The sequence below is a fragment of the Rhopalosiphum padi genome, chromosome 1 (assembly GCF_020882245.1).
Source record: "Rhopalosiphum padi isolate XX-2018 chromosome 1, ASM2088224v1, whole genome shotgun sequence".
Classification (NCBI taxonomy): Eukaryota; Metazoa; Arthropoda; class Insecta; order Hemiptera; family Aphididae; genus Rhopalosiphum; species Rhopalosiphum padi.
This window is the reverse complement of record NC_083597.1, coordinates 67,256,603-67,282,449: the sequence shown is the minus strand read 5'-3', so window position 1 is coordinate 67,282,449 and position 25,847 is coordinate 67,256,603. Positions and strand designations below refer to the sequence as shown.

General features: G+C 24.3%; 3 protein-coding genes across 3 annotated transcripts; 1 reads left to right on the top strand and 2 right to left on the bottom strand.

Moving 5' to 3' along the window:
• Window positions 1-235: 235 nt before the first annotated feature.
• Window positions 236-6,622, bottom strand: LOC132917687 (queuine tRNA-ribosyltransferase accessory subunit 2). The gene is made up of 9 exons (XM_060978540.1): window positions 6,287-6,622; window positions 6,070-6,222; window positions 5,403-5,521; window positions 4,954-5,110; window positions 1,011-1,205; window positions 760-923; window positions 597-689; window positions 395-520; window positions 236-325 (listed from the first exon to the last, which is right to left on the bottom strand). Exons 1-9 carry the CDS (start codon window positions 6,416-6,418, stop codon window positions 262-264), a joined length of 1,203 nt encoding a protein of 400 aa, XP_060834523.1. The 5' UTR covers window positions 6,419-6,622; the 3' UTR covers window positions 236-261.
• Window positions 6,623-7,160: 538 nt separating this feature from the next.
• Window positions 7,161-9,866, bottom strand: LOC132917688 (COP9 signalosome complex subunit 5). The gene is made up of 5 exons (XM_060978541.1): window positions 9,665-9,866; window positions 9,433-9,600; window positions 8,858-9,092; window positions 8,319-8,513; window positions 7,161-8,230 (listed from the first exon to the last, which is right to left on the bottom strand). The coding sequence occupies exons 2-5, from the start codon at window positions 9,585-9,587 to the stop codon at window positions 7,796-7,798; spliced, it is 1,020 nt and encodes a 339-aa protein (XP_060834524.1). The 5' UTR covers window positions 9,588-9,600; window positions 9,665-9,866; the 3' UTR covers window positions 7,161-7,795.
• Window positions 9,867-10,876: 1,010 nt separating this feature from the next.
• Window positions 10,877-25,751, top strand: LOC132916995 (condensin complex subunit 1). Its single transcript, XM_060977492.1, has 25 exons — window positions 10,877-11,158; window positions 11,218-11,355; window positions 14,040-14,218; window positions 14,279-14,439; window positions 14,498-14,648; window positions 15,037-15,303; window positions 15,465-15,626; window positions 15,687-15,857; window positions 15,914-16,076; window positions 16,584-16,746; window positions 17,986-18,163; window positions 19,478-19,753; window positions 19,827-20,029; window positions 22,643-22,768; window positions 22,837-22,957; window positions 23,021-23,099; window positions 23,538-23,625; window positions 23,706-23,811; window positions 23,870-23,976; window positions 24,046-24,160; window positions 24,239-24,366; window positions 24,451-24,590; window positions 24,656-24,788; window positions 24,892-25,247; window positions 25,315-25,751. Exons 1-25 carry the CDS (start codon window positions 11,041-11,043, stop codon window positions 25,641-25,643), a joined length of 4,158 nt encoding a protein of 1,385 aa, XP_060833475.1. The 5' UTR covers window positions 10,877-11,040; the 3' UTR covers window positions 25,644-25,751.
• The last annotated feature ends 96 nt before the right edge of the window (window positions 25,752-25,847 follow it).

The following is a 25,847-nucleotide window of genomic DNA, read 5'->3' as shown; positions in this document are numbered from 1 at the left end:
ATAGGAGGAAATAAAAAACATTAACAAGAACAAGTACTTTTTTTTTACCAATTCAGATAAATATAAATTATGATCAAAACTTTTTAACTAACTTGAATTTTTTGAAATTTTGAGAAATATTTAATAATTACAAAATAATTTGAGAAAGATAGTTTATATCAGAGTGGCAGAGCATACAAAAGTATCTACTCAATTTACTAGTGTAGTAGTGTATAAACAATAAATGTAGACATAATTATTAAAATAAATTAGAATTTTTATTTATTTTTTCATCAATACTTCACGAATATCCTTGAAAAATTGATTAAAGTAATGTAGATTGTGTCTGAAAAATATAAATAATCATTTTTTTTATATAATCTATATTTAGGTTGATATTTTTCAATATACTTACATAGTTAATAATATAGAACCTAGAAGCTCATTTGAGACCAGTAGATGATGAATGTAAGATCGAGTATGTTTTTTACAGGTCAAACACGTACATGAATCTTTTATTGGTACAAATTTCTCAAAATGACTATATTTATTTCATTCCAAATCATACACATTAATAAATATTATTTAATTACACAATTTAAAAAATGAATAATTACCTTGTATCTGTCAAACATATTTCATAGTCATTTGAACTGTCTACATTTTCATCTGTTTTATGATTAAGAATGTCCATGATAATACTTTCATTTCTTCAAAACAACATATTTTAGTATGCTCAGTAAAAGATTTAATATAATTAAAATGAAAAAAAAATCTCACTTATATTTTAAACTATAATCAAATATTAAAGCCGAATTTCGTTCAGTTGTAATGTATGGGAAAGATGAATCAAACATGTCCACTCCACTGTTTATAAAATCAATTATTAAACTTGGAGTCCAGGCACCAAATATGATTTTCATTTTATCATATGGGAGACATTCCTATGTTGAATAAAATTTTTTAATTATTTAAATACATATACAATTTAAATAAGTTAATTAAATAGTGTTTGAATCATAAGTACCTACCATTGTTTTATTTACAATGGGTAGAATAAGATCACTAGGAATTTCTTCGACAATACTTCCATCAGTAAAAAATCCATCAAATAGAAATCCTATTACATCATCATGATATTCTGATAAAAACGTTGCCGATCGAATTCTTTCTTGTACATTATAACCACCTTGTATTGGAGCAATCATACAACTTTGTTTTAATACCTAAAAATAAATATTAGGAAATACATTTTATACAATATAATTATTTTCCTATTTTTCATATATAGGGTTGATCCATCAAGTATGTTTACCCATCCATGCCATTTTTTCTTTGATAATGAATTAATTCAAATCCTGATTTATTATTCAGCAATTTTTCAGTTTACTTAAAGACAATATTTTCATTTAAATAGTATACTGTGTTACTGCATTTTTTTTTTATTACTATTTAGATATTGATTAAATGATTTAGACGTATATAAATCAAAATTTGGACAAGTAGTTTCTGAATTATTTTACTTTATGTAATTATAAATTATAATAATAGGTTTAAAGATATGATAATTGAAGTAAATAATAATATTTAAGGATTTTATAATAATTGTAAAAATTATCGATGTATATTGTATAAGTGTACTAGACTAAAATAGCATACCTATTTTATATTTTATATGAAACTATTTGTAAGAATGCTTAATTCTTTTCTAAAAGCTATTCATTCAAATTTTGATTTTGATACATTAACATGTTCAAAAATATATATTACATAACAGTTCACAATAAATATGGTTGGTTCTCATTAGACAAGGGGATGATGATATTGCCTCAGGATACTCCTTAAATGGTATAAACCTTAAATACAAGTATCTAAAAATATGGGTTTAAGAATTTAATTAACTTAAATATTCCAAAAACCAGAATTTGAATCAAAACATTACTAAAAGATACACTATGAATCAACTTGTATATTGTATATTTAACATTTAAAATATTTATAAATATGTTATATACAATAATACTATAGTTAAGATAAATAACTAATAAGTTTAGTTTAAAAAAAATTATTTTTCTAAATTTTACAGACATATATTTTCCAAGCAATAAAATATAATAATATTATTCTACTAAATATACACATACATTGATAATCAGAAAAAATAGTCATTGACTTTGTCAATACTAAATAATATTAAGATTATACATTTTTTTATTTTAAAATAAATTAAATTTGACTACCAAAAGTATAGCTATTTAAATTCATTAAACTGTATGATTAAAAATACAATTATTTTCTATAGTTAATTTTTATTTTGTAAAATTCAATGCATATAACAATTTTGAATTATAGATAAAATCATTATACCTTATAAAATTTAACTATTGATTAATCTAATAGTTTTTTTCCCAACACAATAACAGCCATAAAGTATAGTATTAGCTATAAAGTATTATTTAAAAACAATTGATAATATAATAATTGTTTAATGTTTAGTGTAGTATAATTATTAAATTAATTAAATATACCAAAAATATAAAAATATAATAAATATAATGTTAATAAAAAATGGGACAATACAATTTGACAAATTTTTAATTTCAATATTTAATTTAGATAAAAATGTATTAATATGAATTGTCAAACTTTCATAAATCTATTGATATTTGATAATATACCTTATAGAAAACAGTAATTTTAGAATAGATTTAGTAAAATATAATATATATAGTTTATACAATATTGCTTAATAATTAACTAGTTAAGCTTTATCATTGATTATTATTTATTAGTAATTATTTCAACTGTTATGATTATACTGAGTAATATATAATATGTAAGTAAACAAATTACAATTTCATTGTAACAACAATAACATATTACTAATATGATTTGTATTATTATCTAAGAGAATAAAAAGAAATAATATAAAATACTGTAATAGGTCATATAACAATACTATCTTTCTAAGAAACACAAACATGGTACATTCATTTTTTTTAACATTGAATTGATTATAGTTGTATTTTCTTGAAATCAAATTATTTTATTCTGATTAATATATTTTATTAAACTTATTTTTTGTGATAAAACAGTTTAATAGAAGAATGATTAAGTTTTCATTTTAATTACCTTTTAAAAATGTAATGAGTAATAACAAAATAAACAGAATAACTTGGACACTTATATGGTTTTGTTATGAATGCACCTAAACAATATATATACACTAAATAAAAATTTGATAATGTTCAGATTACAGATAAGTATAAATACAGTAAGAAAGAACTGAACGTTAATCTTAAGTACTTATCAATAATAGGAGTGATGTATGATAATCACATTAAATCAGGGCTTTATACCAGAATTATTAATCTGGATTTCGGGTGATGGATGTATCAAATATTGTATAAATCAAACACCAAAATCAAAACTATAAACAAACATTAGGGTGCTCATAATCATTATTATTTGGATTAATACAAATATTGAGTAATCTAAGAAAAATGTAATTAAAAAACATAAAACTATGTACCTATTTAATTTATAGAATGTTTTTTTAAACATAGTTTTAACTTAAATAATATAAATACAACTACACCTATACTTATGATTATTATTACTTAACTTATACATTTTTCATTCAGATAGTTTCCTAAATCAAAAACAGTTTATTTCAAAACAAATTGTAACATATTATAACCTGTCAGTAATCATTATTTAGGTATAAATAACTTCAAGATTTAATTAATGTTAGAATAATTTACTTTATTTTGTAACAAATTATATATAAAAAGAATCTCAATTATACGAGTATTATAAAATTGAAACATTATGTACGATTTCTATCAAAACAGGGGAAAAGAAAAGCAGCAAATAATACATTCATTATAGACATAAAAATTTAAAATTAACAATTTCAACTACAAAATATTATTTAAATTGTCATCCATATTCAATCAGAGAAATATTTTTAATTGTATGTTATAGATTATATATTTTACATTAATTGTATATTAATATATCGTCTATTGAGGTATTTTGTTAATATGAGCCTATTGGCATAAGGCCACACAACTTTAATGTTCGATTCCTCTAGATTTTTTATATGCCTGTAGCATCATTGATATAATCATAGAACATAATATTCTATGATACACTACTTACTACTTAATGTCTTAATGTAATCACTTTAATATCGAAAAAACAAATAACATTAGTTGACCAATAAATATTAAACAAAAATTGAGAAGTAATTACAAAACATTTGTCATACATAAAAATTGTAATAATAAAATGTTACATGTGTTATCAATGAAATGAATTTAATAGGTAAATAATTATAAAAATATGTTCATTATAATAAACAAAATAATTAATATGTAAAAATGTATGTAATAATTGTACATTATCACATAAATATTTTAGTACTTTATTTTTATAAATGACCTATAATTTATGAATGAAGCATACTTTTATATAACTAATGTGTGACAGATTGTTTAGGTATGTTTTTATCATAATTATAAACCATTAGACGATAAATTCAATAGTGTGTTAAAAATGCATGTAATGTTGATTTATATTCTGTAACACTAAGCAGTGTTGATTATAATAACAGATATAGTTTGCATAGTATATTGTAGTGGTATACAAAAAATATTTATATAATATGAATTTATGCACTATTTATATTATCAATAGTTGTTAAAAATGCTTAAATATTGTCATTTATGCTTTTTGGGGGGGGAGGGGGGGGTTATATAACATATAATATACAATGACTTTGTATTTAATTTTAAAATTTCACAAAACAAATATATATCTCACCTAGAATATCTTACAATTATCCCAAAAAACAAGTAAATCCAAGAAGATTCGTATCCTAATTATAGTTATTTATATTCATAAATTATAAATGAATTAAATACTAAATAGTAAAGGCACCAAAATTTATACAAATAAATAAATACTTACTTCAGATTGATGATGCCGTTCTAAGCAACTCTTAAAAAGTCTATTTGAAATGTTGACTGACTTTTCAATTGCTGAAGGTGAACTATCCAAATTAATATCCGAAATGCTTAGGGTAACATACATTGTGGGTTTGAATACTTCTATGATATCCATATATCTAAATACAACATATTTTAATAAATTGTATAATGCATTGTAATTCTTAATAGAAATTATGATGTAGAAATGCTATAACTTTATTTTGTATCTTAAGATAACATAATTATTTGCTGAAATAATAAAGCTTAGCAAAAAATTATAAAATTATTTATTTATTCTATATGATAGGTACAATACTTATGAATTAAATTTAAAAGCAGTTGATTAAAGTTAATTAACTTAAGTTAAGTAAAAAATTAAAAAATTAAATAGATAAATTGGTTGTTATTGATGTAATTTGCAATATTTACTTTCCATAGTTGATTAATTGATTTCCACTTTTGGTTTTAATAGCAACACTGTCTTTTTTATTGTAACCTTGTGGGTTATCCACCGCACAGTCAGTTATTGAACAGCACGACAAATACTTCTAAAAAAATGTAAATATTTATTGTTGAAATAAAACTTAACAATACAAATATATTTAAATAAAAATTATGGTAGTAAATTATAAGATACTAATGGACATTAGTATAAATACCATTATGTTTTGAGTGAATGTTATTAATCTTGAATGAAATTAATAAAATACAATTAAGTACTGTAATATTAAAAATATAACCTAATACATTTTGAAAATTTAATAAATTACTATTAAGGGGTAGACAGTTCTATTTGTGGTTAAATTATAATGGAAGTGGCAAATTAAAATTTTTAAGTTGCCCTAGTAAAATCTATAATAGTTGAACAATCTCTGCTCATATCATAAGTCTAATGTTTTGTTATAAGTACAAAAATTGTTCAAATCAAGATTCCTGATGAAATAAAAATCATTACAATATCTTCTAAATAATAAAATTATAAGCAATAATGATTAAAAATACGATCATTATTCTAGTGCAACTACATACCCTAGCTATTCACAAGTGTTTTAAATTAATATTAGTGACCAATGTTTGTAATTAAATTAATATATACCTCAAGACCAACAAACGCGTTGAGACCGCGTTTAAACTCTTTCAGTGGTTGGTGGAAACTCAAACATGTTGGCAACGGGAAATTAAACAACACCTGATCATCGGGCACAATTTTTTCGAATACTTCTCTCGAAATGTATGGCACACTTCCACACTAGAAAAATCGCAAAAAAAAAAATATATATACATACAATAGCAAGGGATATAGCATTTCTTACTTTAGTGTAAAACATGAACGCCGGAGTGATGACTTTAGAGTTTGAATGTTTCAGCGTCCCGAGTCTGGGTCCATTTGTCGATGGTATGCCATTGTGTCTGTCTGTGACAACTGAAAACTCGGCTTGCTCCATAGATGATATTCGAAAGAAAATTATGTTGACAGGACAAGAGAGGTAAGATGGTATATAATAGTATAATATTTTTGCTCCCGACGAAGATAGAATACCCAAAAAAACTAAATTATTCAAAATTTAAACATTTTAATTTCAAATATTTTCTCGCATATTGACCACGCGGGTTAATCGTTATCAATTTTCTAGTAACTGTGTAGAACACGGTCTTACTATCTATTTGAGATTACGCATTACCTCAGTATTATTTGTTGATATCAAATTTGGCAATGGTTTTTATCACAAGGATCGCGTCAGTCTCAGCTAATTTCACATATTATAGAATTATAGATCATGAACATAGAATAAAGATTAGATCATGAATTCATGACAAAACGCATAGTCGCAGTCATTAAATTGAGTGGGTTCAAGCCCATAATTAAAATGTTTAATCGAGAGGTGTTCTGGGAGCTGGGACTACACCCTAACCCTTAATAAACAAGAAAACATATTAAAAACCAAAATTTTCAAAAAAAAATATAAAACGTCAATAACTTGCTTGTTTTCAATTCACATTTTGTGTTAGGTGGGCTAAGCCCACCTAAGCCCCCCCCCCTATTTACGTTTATGGCTAACACCCAAAAATGCTGAACCTTTAACTATATATTATACTTTATATATTTATATATTATAATAAATATAATTTTTTATCAGAAATCACTCTTAAAGTTGAATATCAAATCATCTTTTTTGCCCAAAAATATAATGATTGACGACAAAAAACATTTTATTGTAAGACCAATATACTCATAGAATAAAAATGTCAGTTGTAAAAAATATTTGTTGAGTATCTTATATGCAACTATAAACCCTGCATTAAGATTTTGTTTTTTCTTGCACAATGATCCCTAAAGTAAATCTAATATAATTAAATAAATAATATACAATATAATGATAAAATATTCTTAAATTAAGGATTATTCTTTAGTCTTTACCATTATGAACCTAAATAACAATTTGCCATGATACATATTTAGTATTTACAATATTAAACATCAATGGATAATTTAAAAAATACTTACAATGAAAGAGTAGAAATTATATTTTTAACTTTTTGAAGATAAAATAAGCACTATCAAATTATAAATCATAATATAATTTACATTTTATAAAAATTATGTTATTTATGCTATATTTTTTAATATAATATAGATGTCAAAACACTTATTTAATGATTTTACTTAATAACTGCTAATATTAAAATAGTTTTATGAAAAAATTAACTAACATACATTTATTATTTTACATATATAATTTATTTAAAAAATGTACGTATTATAATAAGTTATGTCGAGAATCTTAATTATTTACTTAGAAATTATAATACAAATTTGTTATTTATTGCTGATTATTCTTTGGTGTACAACTATTAAACAGAGCTTCTTTAATTGTTTGAGACATTAATCCACACAATATTTCGATTGTTGCTTTATTACTATCCTTAGTAGCTTTTACCAATTTATTTTCTGTTTTAGTACGGTCAACAGGCTCGAAAAATGTACGACTCAGAGAAGTGTCAGCTTGTTCTAGTTTATCGGAAAGATCATTTATTTGACCAGTTAAGTAATCAGCATTGGTTATTAAACTGGAAGAACTTAAAGTGTTCACCCAATATTTATTCCACAATGAATCCAATAAACGTCTATCCAGAGAAGATTTGAAATAATTTACTTCTAATGAATAGTATTGTTTACAGTGTACTCCAAAGTCTTCAATTTTATTTAATGGAATAGTTTGATACTCAGATGGTTCTTCATTTGCTGGCTTATAACCCTGCAAATTTTATTTATGTTTTTAATAGCATTATAATAATAATTGATTTAAAAAGATCAAATATTAAAAAAAAATTAAATAAACTTGCCTTAGGATAGGTACGGAATGCTCCCAAACAAACTTTACCAGCAGAAATTGTTCTAACTGGATCAATTACAATTGCTACAAAAGGTTCTTGGAAATTTTGATTTAACATTTGAGTTGAAACATCAATACCAGATAACCAGCAGCCATAGCCAGGGTGGCTATGATACCATCCAATTGCATTTTCTTGACGTCCAACCTAAAATTAACAATATATAATTATAATATAAAATAAATTCTATTAGTCATGAGTGATTATTTATTAGGTGTATAATTAAAAAATACATCAAAAAACAATTATTTAGAATTATATGACCAAAAATAATTGTACTTTAAAATAAACTGTCATATGCTATGAACAAATCTAGAACAAAGTCTTAATATAACATAGGGAAACAATCAAAAATTAAATTCAAATAGCTAATTTTTATTTGATGAACAAAATACATAACTTTATGAATATACAAACAAATTACATACACCAAGTAGTTGTATAGACATCTTTAACTGATAATATAAACATTAGACTCAAAGTAAACTTACTACTTTAGCAGATTCAATATATGCTGTCATGTATTCATAGGCTTGAGCTTGAGCATTGACTCTGGTTTCTGTTCCTTCAACAGGTAAAGCAAAAGAATCCATGACGATCATTGTATTACCTTCTACTTTGCCAAGTAATAGACCCATTATTTCCAAAATACCGCCAGATCGAGCATGCATAACCATTTTTAATAGTGCTAATGCAGATATTTTAATATCTTTAAAATAATGTGGACTGAAAAATTTAACAGTACATATATTAATACAAAGTATTATATTAATAATATTGAATACATTTGGTAAAAAGGGTGGCTTATGGGAACTGACCCTTTCAACTTGTATGAAGTCTACAGAAACTTGGGCAGATGAAAAGTTGCTAATGATAAATAGGCAAATTTCAAATCTAATTTTAACCAAATTAAGCCCATTAACTCATAATTATTTTAATATATAAATAAATAACATTATACACATGTGTCAAAAATATCTTTGATTCAAAATGAAATTAACTCATATGATGAAAAGCATTTTAAAATCAATAATTATAGTTTATCAAAAATATAATACAAACGTACTCTTTCTCCCAAGGCTTGGCAGTCAAAATATCTTGTTGTTGTTGTTTGTCATATTTGAATATGTCATCGACTGTATTGACAGTTTGTACATTGTTTTCCAATTCCCATGTCTTTTTAGCAATGACTTCTTGAGAATCCCTCGATGTAGACGCCATACTAAAGAATCACCTAAACATAAGTATTAATTAAATCATAAATGCTGTCTATATTGGAAGTTAAGACCATAACAAACGTTTTTAATTTCTTTTAGGATATCTGAATAGATAGAATAGATAATTAATAAAACAGTTAATAAATTAACTACTTAACTAGTAGTAAATCAATTCTATTAGTATATTTTTTTATAAATTATCAACCGAAATATAAGTTTTAAGTTTTAACCAGAAAATTTAACATTGGTTACAACACTCACAACTCGCAGAACAAGAGAAATGGATAGTGATAAGGAAATCACTACCGACATGACAATACCTTTTATCAAAATTATTTTTTTGAAAATAAGGTTTTGGTACCACTGTATTACTTATATTATTGTACGTCACGATGTAGGTAACAATAAAATAGGTTTTACCTACATCGTGTATTCGTGTTGTACGTATTAAATCACGTTACTAAGATATATCTATCAATAGATTTCAATGATTTCATCTATTCTGACTATTCTACGTAGGTATCTAACTATCTATAACCACAGAACTGACAGAACGATAGAATAAATGTAAAGTGCTATAACGCCTATAATCTTAGATAATTTTTTATGATCATGAAAAATTTAAAAATTGCCTAAATTTGACTATAATATTACTAGTGCCATGTAGTATGTTATGATTTATGAATATTAAAATGTTATTGTAATTGTTTCTTTAACCACCTGGAAAGCACCCCTTATAATAACCATACTAAAACCTGGTAAACCACCTGATATTCCCGAATCCTACAGACCAATTAGTATTCCTTCCCACCAGGGCCTAAAATATTGTGTCCACTCAAAATCAAAGCGAGTCCCAAGTTTTATAACGTGTTTTTAGTTTTGATTGCAGAAATAAAGTAATAACATATATTTAGGAATTTCAACACAATTTAAAATATTTTGAACTTATTGTTGTATTTATTTTATTTTTTTTAGTCCAGTATCATATAAATAATATTGATTTGATGTGCCTGGTAAGTGGTACATAAAAGCGGGGAGATTTTGGGAGTTATAACCTCCACAGATTTTTGTTTTGTTATAGAAATTGCCCAAAGGTAATTTAGCCCCTGCTTCCCACAATTGGTAAAATTTAGTCCGTGCTTTTAGCCTGTAGTAACTGGCGGGAAATTTGATCTTTTATAAGTCTTTTAAATCATCTTTATCACTAAAGATTAAATTGTGTTTCATGCTATCTACCCATGCGGCATGCAACTGAATCGAATCATGGGAAATATATTTTGATTATCATATTAAACCACTCCTCGACCCGATGTTCAACTGTTATATTTGATAATGAAATATGGCGGTTTTTTAGTGTAAACAATTATTAACATCACAAATTTGACCAAAAGATCTTTTTTTGAAACAATAATTGTGTTTTTATTAGTTTAATATACTTTATTAAAAACTCATGTTCAATGGCTAATAAAGATTTCTTTATTTATACTGATAGAAATAAATTGCGAACACCCTCTAACGTTGAATATAGGGTTGACAAGCTACTAAAACCCAAAGAATTGAAATCATCTATAAAAGGTGAGGTATTTTACAGAAATGGTTGGAATATTAATGTATTTGTTAATTTAACTTTTTAGCATGCTACGAAGAATTGAATTCAGAAGGAGCACAATCTATATTTAAGAATTTTGACAAACTTTTTTCAGTGATTGAGTTTATTGATCAGATTGATTACCAAGACTTACATTATGTATATGAAAAAATTCTTGTTAAGAGTAAGTTATATTGTACTTATTTGTTTAAATAATAATTTGATATTAGTTTTTTATTGAGTAACAATATTTTCAAGGTACCTATTACTTAATTAATACAATTTTGTACATTTATTTATTTATCAAATTCAGCATAGACATTTTAGATTTAGATCTACTATTTAAAATATATTTTCGATATCATATAAATTATTACTTTTTTCAGTATAATAATATGTTTTATAAATACTTATCATAATTTTTTAATTTAATTATATTAGTTTTTCTCTACTTACTGGCTTTGGTGACTTACAAATTTACTCTTTATTGGATGGGCGACCCTCTACAAAATAAAAACCCAAGTTACTGTGCTATAATATAATACTATTAATAACAAATTTTACTATAAAAAAATGTATGATTAATTTTAATATAACGCTTTACGAAATCATGAATATTTAATTTTGATTTGTAATCTATTGGTTGGGAAACGCTGATTAATATTATCTAACAAATAGTCAGTGGACTTTTGTTTACAAAAAGTAAAAACATAGCTTTTGAAGCTATACTGTGAAAACAGCAAATGCTATATATTATTGCAAGGATGTTTCTGAGGAAATAATAAAGCACAATTGTTTCTAGTTTTGAATTTTTTTTGTTATTTGACTTCTGCATTTTTTTTTTTTTTTTATTCAATTATGAGTATTTAGTTTTATTTGAACTTATTTTTAGTTATCATTATTCAAGTATGAAAATTTAAATGCAGTAGACTTTATTGTTTTAAAAGTTATGGAATTTAAAGTATATCTATTTTTACATATAAATATTATATTGGAAGGCTTTAAAGTATATAAGGTGATTCTTTTATCACAAACAACTAATTATTTTAAAAATTATTAACATTATATATATTTTTTTAAGTTTTTTACTTTTTAGAATGACAACATACGTTTTTAATTTCATATTCTAAAGTATATTAAAATTAAATTTCTGACAAGTAGCTTATGAGCTATAAGTATTTTAAGTTTAGGTGAGTGAAGTAGTAGGCTAACATTCTGTGTGGTCTTCTCGTACCACTGTTCCTTAAAATACTCATTAGTTATAACTGATAAACTTCTTGTCTAAATTTCAATTTTTATGTATTAAAATATTTAAAAAAGATATTTTGCTTTAAAATATGAAGTTAAAAATATATGTTGTCATTTAAAAAGTAAAAAAAACTTAAAACATATTATGACATTTTTTAAAAATGTTGTTTTATTTTGATTGTAAATTATATAAAAGAAACATTTTCAAAAATGTTAATATTAATTGTAATGAGTGATTCATGATAAACAAAAAACCCCTATATTAGTGTTTCCAAGGGAAATCACAATTTTTTTAGTGGTATTTTAATTTTTATCCAAATCTAACTTTTGTAGGTTTACACATTTTACATTGGTCATCAATCTTTATATTAACAATATCTTACTAAGAAAAAAAAATAAAAGTATTAAATAGGACTTATAGGACTATGTAGAAATCTGAAGTACATAGTGAAGATATTTTTTGCATAAATATGGCCAAAATGAGTATTTCAATACCTAAAATAGCTACTGGCTACGTTTCTGAATGTTCCTTGTTTTATCATTAAGTTGATTGCAAATTTCTGAGGGCATCTACTGATTGGATGTATGTATTGTTGAACTAGTTTGATTATACTATTACTATTATAATATTATTCACAAATAATTCATTATACAGAAAATAGTAACTCTTAGTTTCCTAAAGTTTATAGCTTACAAAATTCATTGTCAAAATTCTTACTAATTTAGAAATAAACGAGAAAAGAAATATAAGTAATTTATAAGAGGCCCAAATAAATTTGTTAAAACTTTTATTAGATTTAGAAGATTCAAATAATTGTATTGTAATTTGAAATATTTACAAAGTTATCTTCAATCATTAAATTAAAAATATTGAAAAAATACTATACTTTACAATAGTTGAAATGAGAAAAAAAAGTTCTTATTAATTTATATTGAAAATTAAGTTATTTGTAAGTTCATGATAATAATTTATAGTTTTGTCTTTTGTATATACAGTAAATAATCTTTTTTAAGCCTTTCTAAAACTGTCTTTAAATAAATCAACTTACAATTTGATTTATTAGATCATTAATACTGCCAAATTTAAATATTGATCACTAAAAACAGGTTCTAGTAAAATAAATATAATATATGATTGTATCAAAAAATGTACATAGTTTTTTGAAGAAAAGACAAAGTATTATAGTTTTATTTTTTGTTTATTTATTCAATTAAATTAATAAATTACATAATATCAGAATATAAAATAAACAATAAATTACAATAGTATAAGTTATCAAATTAAATAAATTGTTTGTAATTTTTGTAAGGAATCGTGACAAATATTAAAGTTTTGAACTTTTTTGCAGCCTACAAGACTTCAATATTCAATATCAAATAAAATAACAGATTAAATAAACAATATTATGTTTGTTTGGTATTTATTTTAGCCATATAAGATATAAATCTTCCTGTTTGGAGTTTTTTGTTTTTTTGTTTTGTTTGGAAGTAATACATTTTAGATATAGAGAGTATTTAAGTCATACTTATTATTTAATTTTCTAATGCATATGATTAATTAAGATTTTTATCTATTTAAGTTATAACTAATTACTAAAAATTCCATTTTATATTTTTTAGGTTTAAATATTATTGCATCATTTTTCTCAAGTTATGGAGAAATTGAAGACATGTCGCTAGATTTAAGACATCAGTTTACAAATATCATAAAAATGAATGTCTATCTCTTTGTTGAGTTTGTTCATAGCTTTAACACAAAATTTGAAACTGATTATAAACTTTTACTTCTTGAAACAAAAGTATTATATTTTATAAATTAATACTTTTATACAGTGTATTATGAAATTGAACTTTTTTAGGGTAGAAATAAAAAGCAGGACATGATACAAAAACATACTTCTGATTATGATTGGAATTGGGAAGATAAATTGAGTATTGGGTTGAAAGCGATTAACGGTATTATATCAAATAACATTACTCAATTGTATGATCCTCCTTATATTGATCATACTTTTGTATCGTAAGTGATGAATTATTATAATTTTTCTCAGGCAATCATTATTGTTTTGTATTTTTAGGTATATTGCTACTTGTTGTTACATTCAGTTGGAAAATCCTAGCATTGCTTTTGTTCGAACTAAATCACTTCGTGACAGTATTATGCAAATTTTAGAAATACTTATTACTGACTATGACCATGTACAACAATTTAAAATCAAAGTAGTTCAAGTAAGTTTATTTATGTTTATAATCTTGTATAAGTTTTTTATTTAATTTTTTATTAAATTATCTATATCAATGTATGCATAAGATAACAAATTGAGTATCCACAAAATTTTAATTTATTTACCTTATCTAACCAAAATTCAATAGAACTCAATCCATAAATTAATTTGGTTAACTCAACCAAGATAACACAATCCGACTAAATACTCTCATCCAATTAACTGACATACTCTTATAAATTCTGACTAAACAATAGATTTTTTGATTTTTTTTAAATAAAACTTATATTTATATTTATTATAAATTGTCAATAAGTAGTGTATTAATACCAATAATTATATTTACCTGTTTTTTAATTATTTGTCGATATGTAAAATTTATGTTTATTTAGCTGCTGAAATCATATGAACATTTATCATTGCCTCTGGCTAAAATTGTTTTACAAGTAATTGAGTCTGGAAATAATCGATCTTCAATAATCGAACTAATTGTTAAAGAAATCGCAGAAACAGGAGAAGCAGAAGGTATAAAAGAAACCAATAATCAGGAAATAACTGGTGGTAAATCTTGTTGTGCTTTTCTTGTGGAAATTGCTAGACATTGCCCTCAATTGTTATTGCCAAATATTGACCATTTGTTGCCATGCTTAGAATCTGATGTAAGTAGTATATGTTATTTATGGTTTAGTGAGTATTTATTAATTATTAGCTATATTTAGATTCTGAGTTGAGTATTGAATGTATTAATTATATAATGATTTGTGTTGTACCCATTTGATTTCCTTTTTTTAAATATATATTATTTAAATTTTTATTTTAGCCGTACACTATGAGAATTTGTGTTTTAAGTGTACTGAAAGAATTAATTATTCATGTTTTAAATAATGATGAATTGAATGAGCTTGAAAGAAAAACAAGAGACGATTATATAATAATTATGCAAGATCACTTATTAGATGTAAATGCATTTGTCAGATCTAAAGTAAGTACTTAAAATATAAGTTAATTTTAATCTATTAATTTTTAATCTAAAAATGTTTAGGTATTACAGTTGTTTATGGCCATAATAAATGAGGACTGTTTACCAAAACAGATGTATGGGATAATATTAAATTGTGCTGAGGAAAAATTACATGACAAAAGTTCATATGTTACAAAAAGTGCTATTCAACTAATCAAAACATTAATCAAATTAAACCCATATAGTTGTGATGTAAGACAATTAAAACAAATATTTAAGTAAATTAATACACTAATAATTAATAATAGTTTACAGAAAACAAACTACATGATAAATTAAAAGAAGAAAACTCTGCTTTAAAATGTATGAAAAGAATGCTTAAAGTTAACATAGATAGTGAAATTAATAAAGAAGATGTGTGGCCATCAATTGAGACACCTTTAAAATTATTTTTAGAGGAAACTTTTGAAGGTAAGTTTAGTTACCTCTATTATAAAAGGTAAATGTTGTTGTTAACCTTTGGTGACTTGTGTGGGATTATTATTTACCACATATTAACACTTGGTAATTAATAATGTTATAAAAAATATTATAATTTGAACAGAAAAGTATTACCCTGCGTGCATATTGCACAAATATATAGTTGATGCCACACACATCACTAAAGGTTAGTATAGCCTTCAGTTTCAACATATTTGAATCATTTTTCAAATAATTTTGTTACTAAATAATATCTATAAAATTTAATACATAGTTTATATTGTATGTATTAATATAAACCTGGTTTTAAGTGTTTTTATATTAAATTTTAATTATTTATAAAATTAAGCTAATGCTAATGAACTTTAATCTACTTATTCATTATTTGTTGATGATTCTTAATTAAATTAAACATTTTTAGATAAATGAGTATTATTATTTATTATGTTAAATTGTTATATTTTTCTGATTTTTATTTCAATAAATATGATTTTTTAGATACAAATTTTGACATTTTTGGTGTAGTTGAAATATCAAAGGATATGGAGCTATCTGAAGTTATAATGAAAATAAAAAGTTGTATTACTTCCCACAAATTTAAGTCGGCTTTAAAATATGTAGTACGTGGAGGAGAAACATTCAAGGATGAACCACTGTTTAAGTATGTAGTATTAATTAACTATATATATTTAAAACTAAGGGTTGATTTATATCAGAGTAATTTTACTCTATAATTTATATTTTGGAAATTAGTAATGATAATATAATTATTATTTTAAAAGAAATCTTTAAAATGTATACATTGACACTGATATGTTTTAAATGTATGATTGTATAAATAATATATATGGGTGAATTTGTAATTTTTTTAGCCTGATAAATATGAGTCATACTGAAAATGTAACTTTTCATTACCTCTCGAAAATACATTATTTTTCTTTTAACCGATACAATAGTGTGCCATAATTTTCAATTTCAAAATTTGTTTGGTATCACCTCTAGCTTAGTAAAATAATAAAACTATAATTATAATAGTTTTGGTTTAGTCAAGATAAGATCAATCTGTTCTAATTTTAACTTGAAAGTTTTAACATTTTTCAATATTTCAGAACATATCCTTAAGTATTTCTTTTAATTTTTAAATAATCATTGTATTTGTTTACCTTTAGAGAAAATCATTTGCATAAAATATTTGGAGGTGTACTTTGACTTTAGATTAAAATTTGTTGAATATATACTTTATGTGAATAACTTAATTAGAAAATTATTATTTAAATTGTTTAAATCTATGATTAATATCAAAACCCATTAGCGCAACTAGGTGGAGTAAATTACTTTAATAGCTATTACAGTAGAACCTCCGTTATACAAACCCTCTATTATCCAAACTGCAATTAGCATATCCGAACATTAAAACTCATATCCGCAACTTGGCTGCAGAAAAGCGCGTTGCAGCTCATCGTCAAGTAAAAATCGATAATTTATTTAAAAAAATATAACAAACAATATATGTTCCTATGTATGTAATGTATTTCTAATAATGTAATTCTAATAAAATAATAATAATAATAAATATGTATGTACTTAATATAAAATATTTTTTTTTTAATTTCCAATATCTGAACTTTTGCATATCCGAACTAGGTGCAGTCCCAATTAGTTTGGATAATCGAGGTTCTACTGTTTATCAAAACAAATCATAAGATATACTTAGTGATAAAGGCTAACAGACTGTTTCTGTCTGGAATTATTTTTCGTGTACAATGATACATCATTGAATTAAAATTTAACACACTCATTAAAGTGATCTTCTCGACACCTAATGTACAGAAAAGCAATATCCACTTGTCTAATTTTTTAATGTTGTTAAATTAAATATTTTAAAAATATTCAATTTCAGAATGGAAGATGAAAGTAACTTGTCAAAAAAATATTTTTTGGTGTTAAAAAATATTTGGTTTTGCGAAAATACAATGATAGGTATGGAATCAAACAATATAGAAAATTTACAACAAATGAATGCAGAAGAATTACATTTTCTTATTTTCTCAACAGAATCCAAAATTACATACCTTCAGGTATCTATCTAATATATTTATTTTTGATTAATCGATTAATTAATACAGCCTTTCTTTAGTGTGTTAAAACCATATCTGGCTAACCAATAAAATTTTAGACATTTTGTATGCATTCTATAAATAATATATTTTAATTTCTTAAAAATATAATTTTATACCTATACAAGATGTTCTTTTAAGAGGACGCTATACCCGTATGTGTTGTCTTTGTCTTACTAATTTACATCATATTAAATTTGCATTCAGTAGAACACATTTTATATTGTTAGATTTAATATTGGAGTCAATTTACTTATTATCAAACTTAAAGGTAAGAATATTATCTAGGAGATGTCATAAGCTTTTATTGATATTATCATTTTAAATATTAGAACTGTAAAATGTTCATAAATCACTTGTATTGTCACACAATGAACAAATATACAATCAAAAATTATAGCATGCAGGTAAAGAGTGTGCTAAACTTTATTACCTTTGTCACCAGAGCCGTACTGTGGGGGGGGGGCTAGGGGCATGCGCCCTGGGCGCATGGTTTAAAGGGGGCGCCAAAAAAATTGAAATGCATAATGATAAATAAAATAGGGGGCGAGTATTTTTAATTTTGCCCTGGGCGCCAAATCTTAACGGCACGGCTCTGTTTATCACAATAATAAAGATAATAATAATTATAAATTATGTAATACAATGCATACGACAAGATAGCTCAATTTTATGGCCCAGATATGTGGTGAACATTAATTATACTATAAACTCCCAATTAAGAGATTGTTTTAACTAAATAATGTTCCTATAAAGTGGAACCTATACTCTATTCAAAATGAGATTGTGACTCGGCGGCGACCAATTTTCGTCGAGTGAAGGTCAGACAATACCTGTTTGTCAACCCCACTGAGTCAACTATCTGTACACCTGTTGTGTAGTAAAGCCCGTGCACTAACGCCCATGCATACAAGTTGGCCGCCGAGTTACAATCTCATTTTGAATAGAGTATACTCTTTTGGATAATTGTCAAGTTTAGAGTTCTATTTTTAATTGAGAGAAATTTTATTATAGTATAGTATTTTATTATAATCAGTTCCATTGTTTCAGCCGCATGTATCATATGTACATGTTTTAGTTTACATATATGCTTATATGTGCTATTCTGATGTCAACACGTTATGTGTTTCATTAAAACTCAAATAATGTTAACTGAAACATGCATGTATGAAGGGAAACATTAGGAATCATTTAAATAATTATTTCTAAATGCTAAATACATTATATTACTTAAACTACAAACAATTGTATTCTAAGTTAATAATTTAATTTTAGGATTGTGCTGAGTATTTACACACTATTAAAAAATCATTAAATACTATAAGTCTATTGATGTTTGGTAATACTTCATCAGAGTCATTAGAAGCTATTGACTTTTTTACAACGGCTTATAAATTTGGTGTACCTCATACTCAGGCTGGAGTTGATGCTATGCTAACATTAATATTTTCATCTGATTCTAATATTAAAGAAGCTATGATGAATTCTTATAAAACAATATATTTGAATATTGATGAAGACAAGGACTCTTCTACTACTCGACCTGAAACTGTAATAAAATATATAATATTGATTTTATTTTTTCAATAATAAATAATAATATACTTTAATCATTTATTTTTAGATTATGACTAGACTTGTAAGTTTAATAAAAACTTTAAATGTCACTAATAGAAGAGCATTTAAAGCTTTACTAAATGAATGGATGAAAAATAAAACACTAGATGATGAATGCATTATGGTATTATGGGCATGGTTTACTAAATCTAAAGATATTTCTGATGAAGATCAAGTAGTCGCTGCTCTTATTTTGTCCTTGATTGCCAGGTACTATTAATATAGTTACATTTTTTTTTTTATTATTATTATTATAAAGTGTTCCTGACAGAGTCATCCAACTTATTGAAAATTATTAATTAACATTTTAGCTGTTTTACAATTGATAAAGCATAATTAAGTTACATTTTTAAAACTAACTTTTTAGCTTAAAATTTTTTTTGTTTTTGATAACTTTTTATGATTATTAATTTATGAAAGAATGTTAAAAAAATGTGCTATTCTGTGGGCCTTATATTTATAAAATTAAAAGATGTTTGGTATATTTGTATGTATAGGTGTCCTAAAATGATTCATCCGATTTCAGTAGGCTATAAATCTTGAACTGCAGTTTTTGGTAAACAAACCATCTGAAAAACATTTTTAAGTTTTTTTTCGACTGCTTGTGTTTAATATCACCTGAGTCGAATGAGATATAAAAGAGATATTATTATTTATTATAATGATCCTGACATGGCACTTGACCCTTGGCTATCTGTACTCTGGATCTTACAGTTTATGATTAGTGAATATGATTATTTGAAATTGGGTGAATCATTTTTAGACATCTTGTTGTAGTAGCTAAACCGGTTAACATTAAATTGCACGTGAAGAATTTTCTTTTTCTCAACAACCCCTAGCTATTATAAAAACCAATAGTAGCACTAACTTAACCTAATATGTAAATGTCTTCAGTAGATTTAGTGGTTTCTAAGATTACAAAGTATTAACAAAATGCTCGATCAATGACTTCACCCATGAAAAAAATGAACAAATATAAAATATTTAAATATAGTAATAATATTTAGGTGTATCTCAGTTTCAATGTAACTCATTTATCTAATAAGCAATTCAGCCTCAATGTAATTTGCTTTGTGAAGTTGTCGAACATGGTTCAAACTTCCTTCTACTTTCCTAATATTTCTAAGAACAATCTATGAAAGTATTGTCAATGTTAGTAGAGTAATTTTTGAGTCTATAAGTTGCAAAGAAACAGATATTGCCTGTTTATATGCATTTGAATAACAAATAATAAATTACATATTATTTTCTTTTGTTTAAAATAAATACCATAGCAATGCATTGCAGACCAGCTAATCTATACTACATTTTTTTTTAATCATTCCTATATATATATATATATATATAAACAAAATTATTATTAGATTTTATTTAGTAACCTAAGTGGGTTGAAAAACAAAGTAAAAGACATTTCAAAGAATATGCAAAATTTGGTGCTAATTGGTTTAGCAGTTTCTAAGTCTATGAACATACAAATGCACATTCATTTTTTATGCAATATAATATAGATATAGATAATATTTAGTTTAAAAATTAAGGAGTGTTAATACATAGATTTTAATATTAGAACTCTGTCTACTTTATCAAAGTTTACTGTAGTATGTCTCATTAGGTAATTGGTAAAAAACGACAAGGTGAAAAACGTTAATTTTGGTTAAAAGTTATTAATTTATTATATATCTATACTAAATAAGTATTAATATGCAAGTTATATTTGTAGATACAATGATAGCTGTGGGCTGCGATAAACCAAATTTTATCGTTTAAAATGTAATTTTATTTTAAGTTAATGGATATAAACTATAGATTCTACTATATTTTGTGTAAAACATTAAGTGTCAATTATATCTTGATCTCGATTTCGACGTGAATACGTGATAAATTACAGTAATTCAATTTTTTTTGAAAAATATAGAAATTTTTAAACCAACAAAGGTGGGTTAAAAATTTGTTGGAATGGATATTTATATTTAATAAATCATCAAGGACGCAAACGATTAAAATGAAGATGTACAAAAGAATATCCTGTTCTTTGAAATTTCACGGAACAATGTACACGGACTTGGAAAAATGTAATTCTCAAATTGGAAAATTTATAGTCACATTTGGAATGTCCATAGTATTACATTAAGTGATGGTGATCAGACCATCACTTAACCATCAATAATCAAACGGAGGGGTGGAATCATTATTCTCAAATTTAGTGGGCCATTCTTCTATATATGTATTAATAACAAAAATCTGATTGATTGGAGGTGGCAAATGACAAATCAAAATTAGCACAAAATTCACTGGGTATATTACGAAAAAATAAAATATATATACATATATATATATATACATACCGAATTACAAAATAAACTCAAAACATTATGTGAAGAATATTCAAGTGGGGAAAGAGATGTAACACATTTTTTAATAGCAATAATTTATTTTTATTATTATTTATTTATTAACAATTGACTTATTATAATATATTTAATATATATATTTAAAGTTAAATGCATTTGATGTTTTTTATCTGTCGTTTTTTTTTAGATTCATCTCATTACATTAATAATGGAACTTTGTAACAAAATTAACTATATATTTTAGTACTATTTCTATATTACAATTAATTCAATATCTTCTTTGATTACACCAGATTTGGTTATCCTAAAATTAAAAATGTTGTAATGCTCATCTAATATAAAAATTTGATCATTATTTATTATTATTATACTTAGTTTAAATATTAAATTAACTGATTTTTAAACTACTTAATTTTTTTAATATTATTATTGTATTCTACATTTTACAAGGCTTTTTACTGTTTTGTTTTAGTTCACAGCCGTCTATTGCAATGGGGAACTTAGAAAGTCTTCTCCAGTATGGATTATGTGACAATTATCAATTATTTATTTATTCTTGTCAAATATTGGAATCAATTACTCAAGAAGATTTTAAAAGGTAATTAAAATGATAATTATTTTATTTTAATAAAAATAATAAATTTTGAATATATGTTATATGACTAGATTTTCTGAAAATCACGAATTAATTAAAAAAGTATTTAATGTAGTACATAAATGTTTTAATCAAAGTGATGTTCAATTATTCAATGACGTTGCTTCAAATGCTGTAAATATAATTTATAAAGTAAGTTTTGTATGTTATCTATATTAAAAAAAAAAGATTACTGTAATTGTATTACCATTTTAGTTGACAATTCAACCAGATGCTACTTGTATGACATTGATTGAAAAATTGTATTCTTCTATGATAATAAACAACAAAAATGGTAAATAAATAATTTAGAATTTTGAATACAGTGTATTCTTGATTATCCGTTGTCTTCCGCGGAATCATCTACATACCTATATGTATACAAATAAAAATATATATCTTTACATTATACATCATTATTGGTTTAATTGAATGTGATAGCCAATTACTCAATAACAACATAAAATACAATACGCTTGTTTAATACATATTAATACTTTTTGGTAATTGTTGATACGTTTAATTCATAATTTTAATTTTGCGGATTATCCGCAGAATTCGCTTATCCTTGGATGCTCTGCCACCCTATTCTGCGGATAATTGAAAGTATGCTGTAACTTATTTTTTTTTCCCATTCAGAAATATATTATTTATCCCGTTAAGCTTATTTATCATAAATTCATTACTAATTTTTAAAAATATTATATAATTATGTAAATAAATTATTTTTTAGATTCTTCTCAGCAGAAAGATGATCATGTTCGATTTAATACTGTTATGTTTGCAAAATTTATTTTTATAATTGGTCACATTGCATTACAGTAAAATTATTTTTTTGTTATTATTAATAAATTATGTTTAAATCATATTTGTTATTTAAATATTTATTATTATTTATTAGGCAGTACGATCACTTAGAAAATTATGTTGCAAAGGAATTAATTCGAGATGTTAGAGCTAAATACCAAGCTAAAAAATTAAAAATGGACAAAGCTAAAGAAGACGAAGTATAAAAAAAATGTTTGTACCATTGCTTTTATTCTATTTACATTTTTTTTTTTGTAGAATGTACATGATTCTGAAGCTGCTGAAATAGAGGCTATAAATGATCGAATTCGACAAATATGTGATAAACAACTTTTAAAAGGAAGTGGAATTTTTTCTCATTTTTCGTAAGAATTAAATATGTTTTTATATTTAATTTATAATTTAATGTAAATATTTTTTCATTTTTTTTTTAGAAAACATATAATAAAAGCATGTAGTTCAAATCATTCAGATTTGAAGGCAAATGCTATTATTTCTTTGGTTAAGTTTATGTTGGTTTCTACTTCGTTTTGCCACAAACAGTTACCGGTTTGGTTTTTTTTTTTTTCAATTATGCACAATATAAAAATAACATAATATAACAAAAAATATATTATTTTTTTATAGATGTTTCTAAATCTAATTGAAAACACAGACAACTTGGAAACAGTTATTGATCTCGTATCTGGGTTTGGTTGGTTGGTTTTCAGGCATCCAAATTTGTTGGAACCTTGTACTGATAAACTTTATGCAAGGTAAAGTCTATAATAAAATCTATTAAAATAAAAAAATTTAATTTTAAATGTTTTTAAAAATATTTTTTGTTGAACACATTTAAGGTTACACGATAAATGTAATCAAGTTCGCTATAGTACTTTAATGACTATTATAGACCTTATACGTCAAGAAATGATTAAAGTTAGAGGACAAATTGCTGGTATTGCCAAATTGCTTGTTGATGAAGATGAAAATATTAATTGTATGTTTGTAACACTTTTAGATGTTGATTATTATTTAAATGAATTAATACTGATTATCTTACAGATACTGCAAGACAATTTTTTGGAACTATTGCAGAAAAAGGAAATACTCTTTACAATGTTTTATCCGATATTATTTCGACCTTATCCAATCCTGAGGATTTGGTACCAGAACATGATTTTCAGTCAATTATGAAGTATTATATTAATATTTATATATACCTATTACCTGTATTAAACACATATGTGTGTGAGTGTATAGATACACAAATATACTAATATTATACTTTTACTTTTTAGATTTTTACTTCCACTCATTAACAAAGAACGCCAAATTGAATCTTTAGTTGACAAATTATGTATAAGACTAAAAGAATCAATTGATAGAACTCAAGAATATTATATATCTTATTGCTTGATGCTCATTAAGTATACAGACAAAAGCCTAACTAAACTGTCAGACAATATATCATATTATACTGACAAACTTAAAAACCCTAAAGTTTACAATAACTTTAATATACTTATAAGCACAAATTCTAAAATGGCAAAACCAGCCACTAAAGAAATATTAAGTGAATTAACTAATAAGATTGAAAAAATTGTTAAAGATGAAGACTTTGCTGTTCCGCTTTCTCAAAAAACCCCTGGAAAACGTAAATATTATTTATATATAAAATGTTTAGCTTTGATTAGTTTTTTATATATATTATTTGTGTTTAGGTTTAAATACAGTAAAAAAGAAAGTACCCATTAATATTGCCAATGAGTCTTCAGAAGATGAAATTGAACCATTACAGTTGGTAACAAAACGAAGTGCTAGATGTCGTAGCAAGGTTAAAAGGAAACTTATAGAAAATGATAGCGAAGAAGAAGAAAATGATGAGGAAATTGCTCGAACGAGTGGTGTAAGTAATGTTCAAAAGATTGTCAATATTAAAACCAATGAAGATAGTGAAACTGATGATGGTAAAATTAATATAATAAAACGAGCTACAAGACAGAATAAATATGAAAGTTTGAGTAAAAAATCTCCACGCCATAAATCCTAAATAATTCCATAACTTCATTAAAAATATCTTTCTTTATTTTATTTAATTTCATTTGTAAGATATTTTAGTGTTCAAATATATTTTTAATAAAATATTATTTATTAATAATATATTAATAATTATCTGTATATCCTTATTATATGTCTCAATAGGTTAATAATTATATTAATAACAAAATTTGTTGATTTTTTTTTATATATATAT

Excerpts from the sequence above, each read along its gene's own strand:
- LOC132916995 (XM_060977492.1), top strand. The coding sequence starts at position 11,041 with ATGGCTAATAAAGATTTCTTTATTTATACTGATAGAAATAAATTGCGA. Across the intron at positions 18,164-19,477 it reads CCAAAATTACATACCTTCAG|GATTGTGCTGAGTATTTACA; the intron begins GTATCTATCTAA and ends ATTTAATTTTAG. Across the intron at positions 23,812-23,869 it reads ACAAAGCTAAAGAAGACGAA|AATGTACATGATTCTGAAGC; the intron begins GTATAAAAAAAA and ends TTTTTTTTGTAG.
- LOC132917688 (XM_060978541.1), bottom strand. The coding sequence starts at position 9,587 with ATGGCGTCTACATCGAGGGATTCTCAAGAAGTCATTGCTAAAAAGACA. Across the intron at positions 8,514-8,857 it reads ATATTGAATCTGCTAAAGTA|GTTGGACGTCAAGAAAATGC; the intron begins GTAAGTTTACTT and ends TGTTAATTTTAG. Across the intron at positions 8,231-8,318 it reads CATTCCGTACCTATCCTAAG|GGTTATAAGCCAGCAAATGA; the intron begins GCAAGTTTATTT and ends TAAAATTTGCAG.
- LOC132917687 (XM_060978540.1), bottom strand. The coding sequence starts at position 6,418 with ATGGAGCAAGCCGAGTTTTCAGTTGTCACAGACAGACACAATGGCATA. Across the intron at positions 5,522-6,069 it reads ACGCGTTTGTTGGTCTTGAG|AAGTATTTGTCGTGCTGTTC; the intron begins GTATATATTAAT and ends ACATTTTTTTAG. Across the intron at positions 521-596 it reads ATATGTTTGACAGATACAAG|TCATTTTGAGAAATTTGTAC; the intron begins GTAATTATTCAT and ends AAATAAATATAG.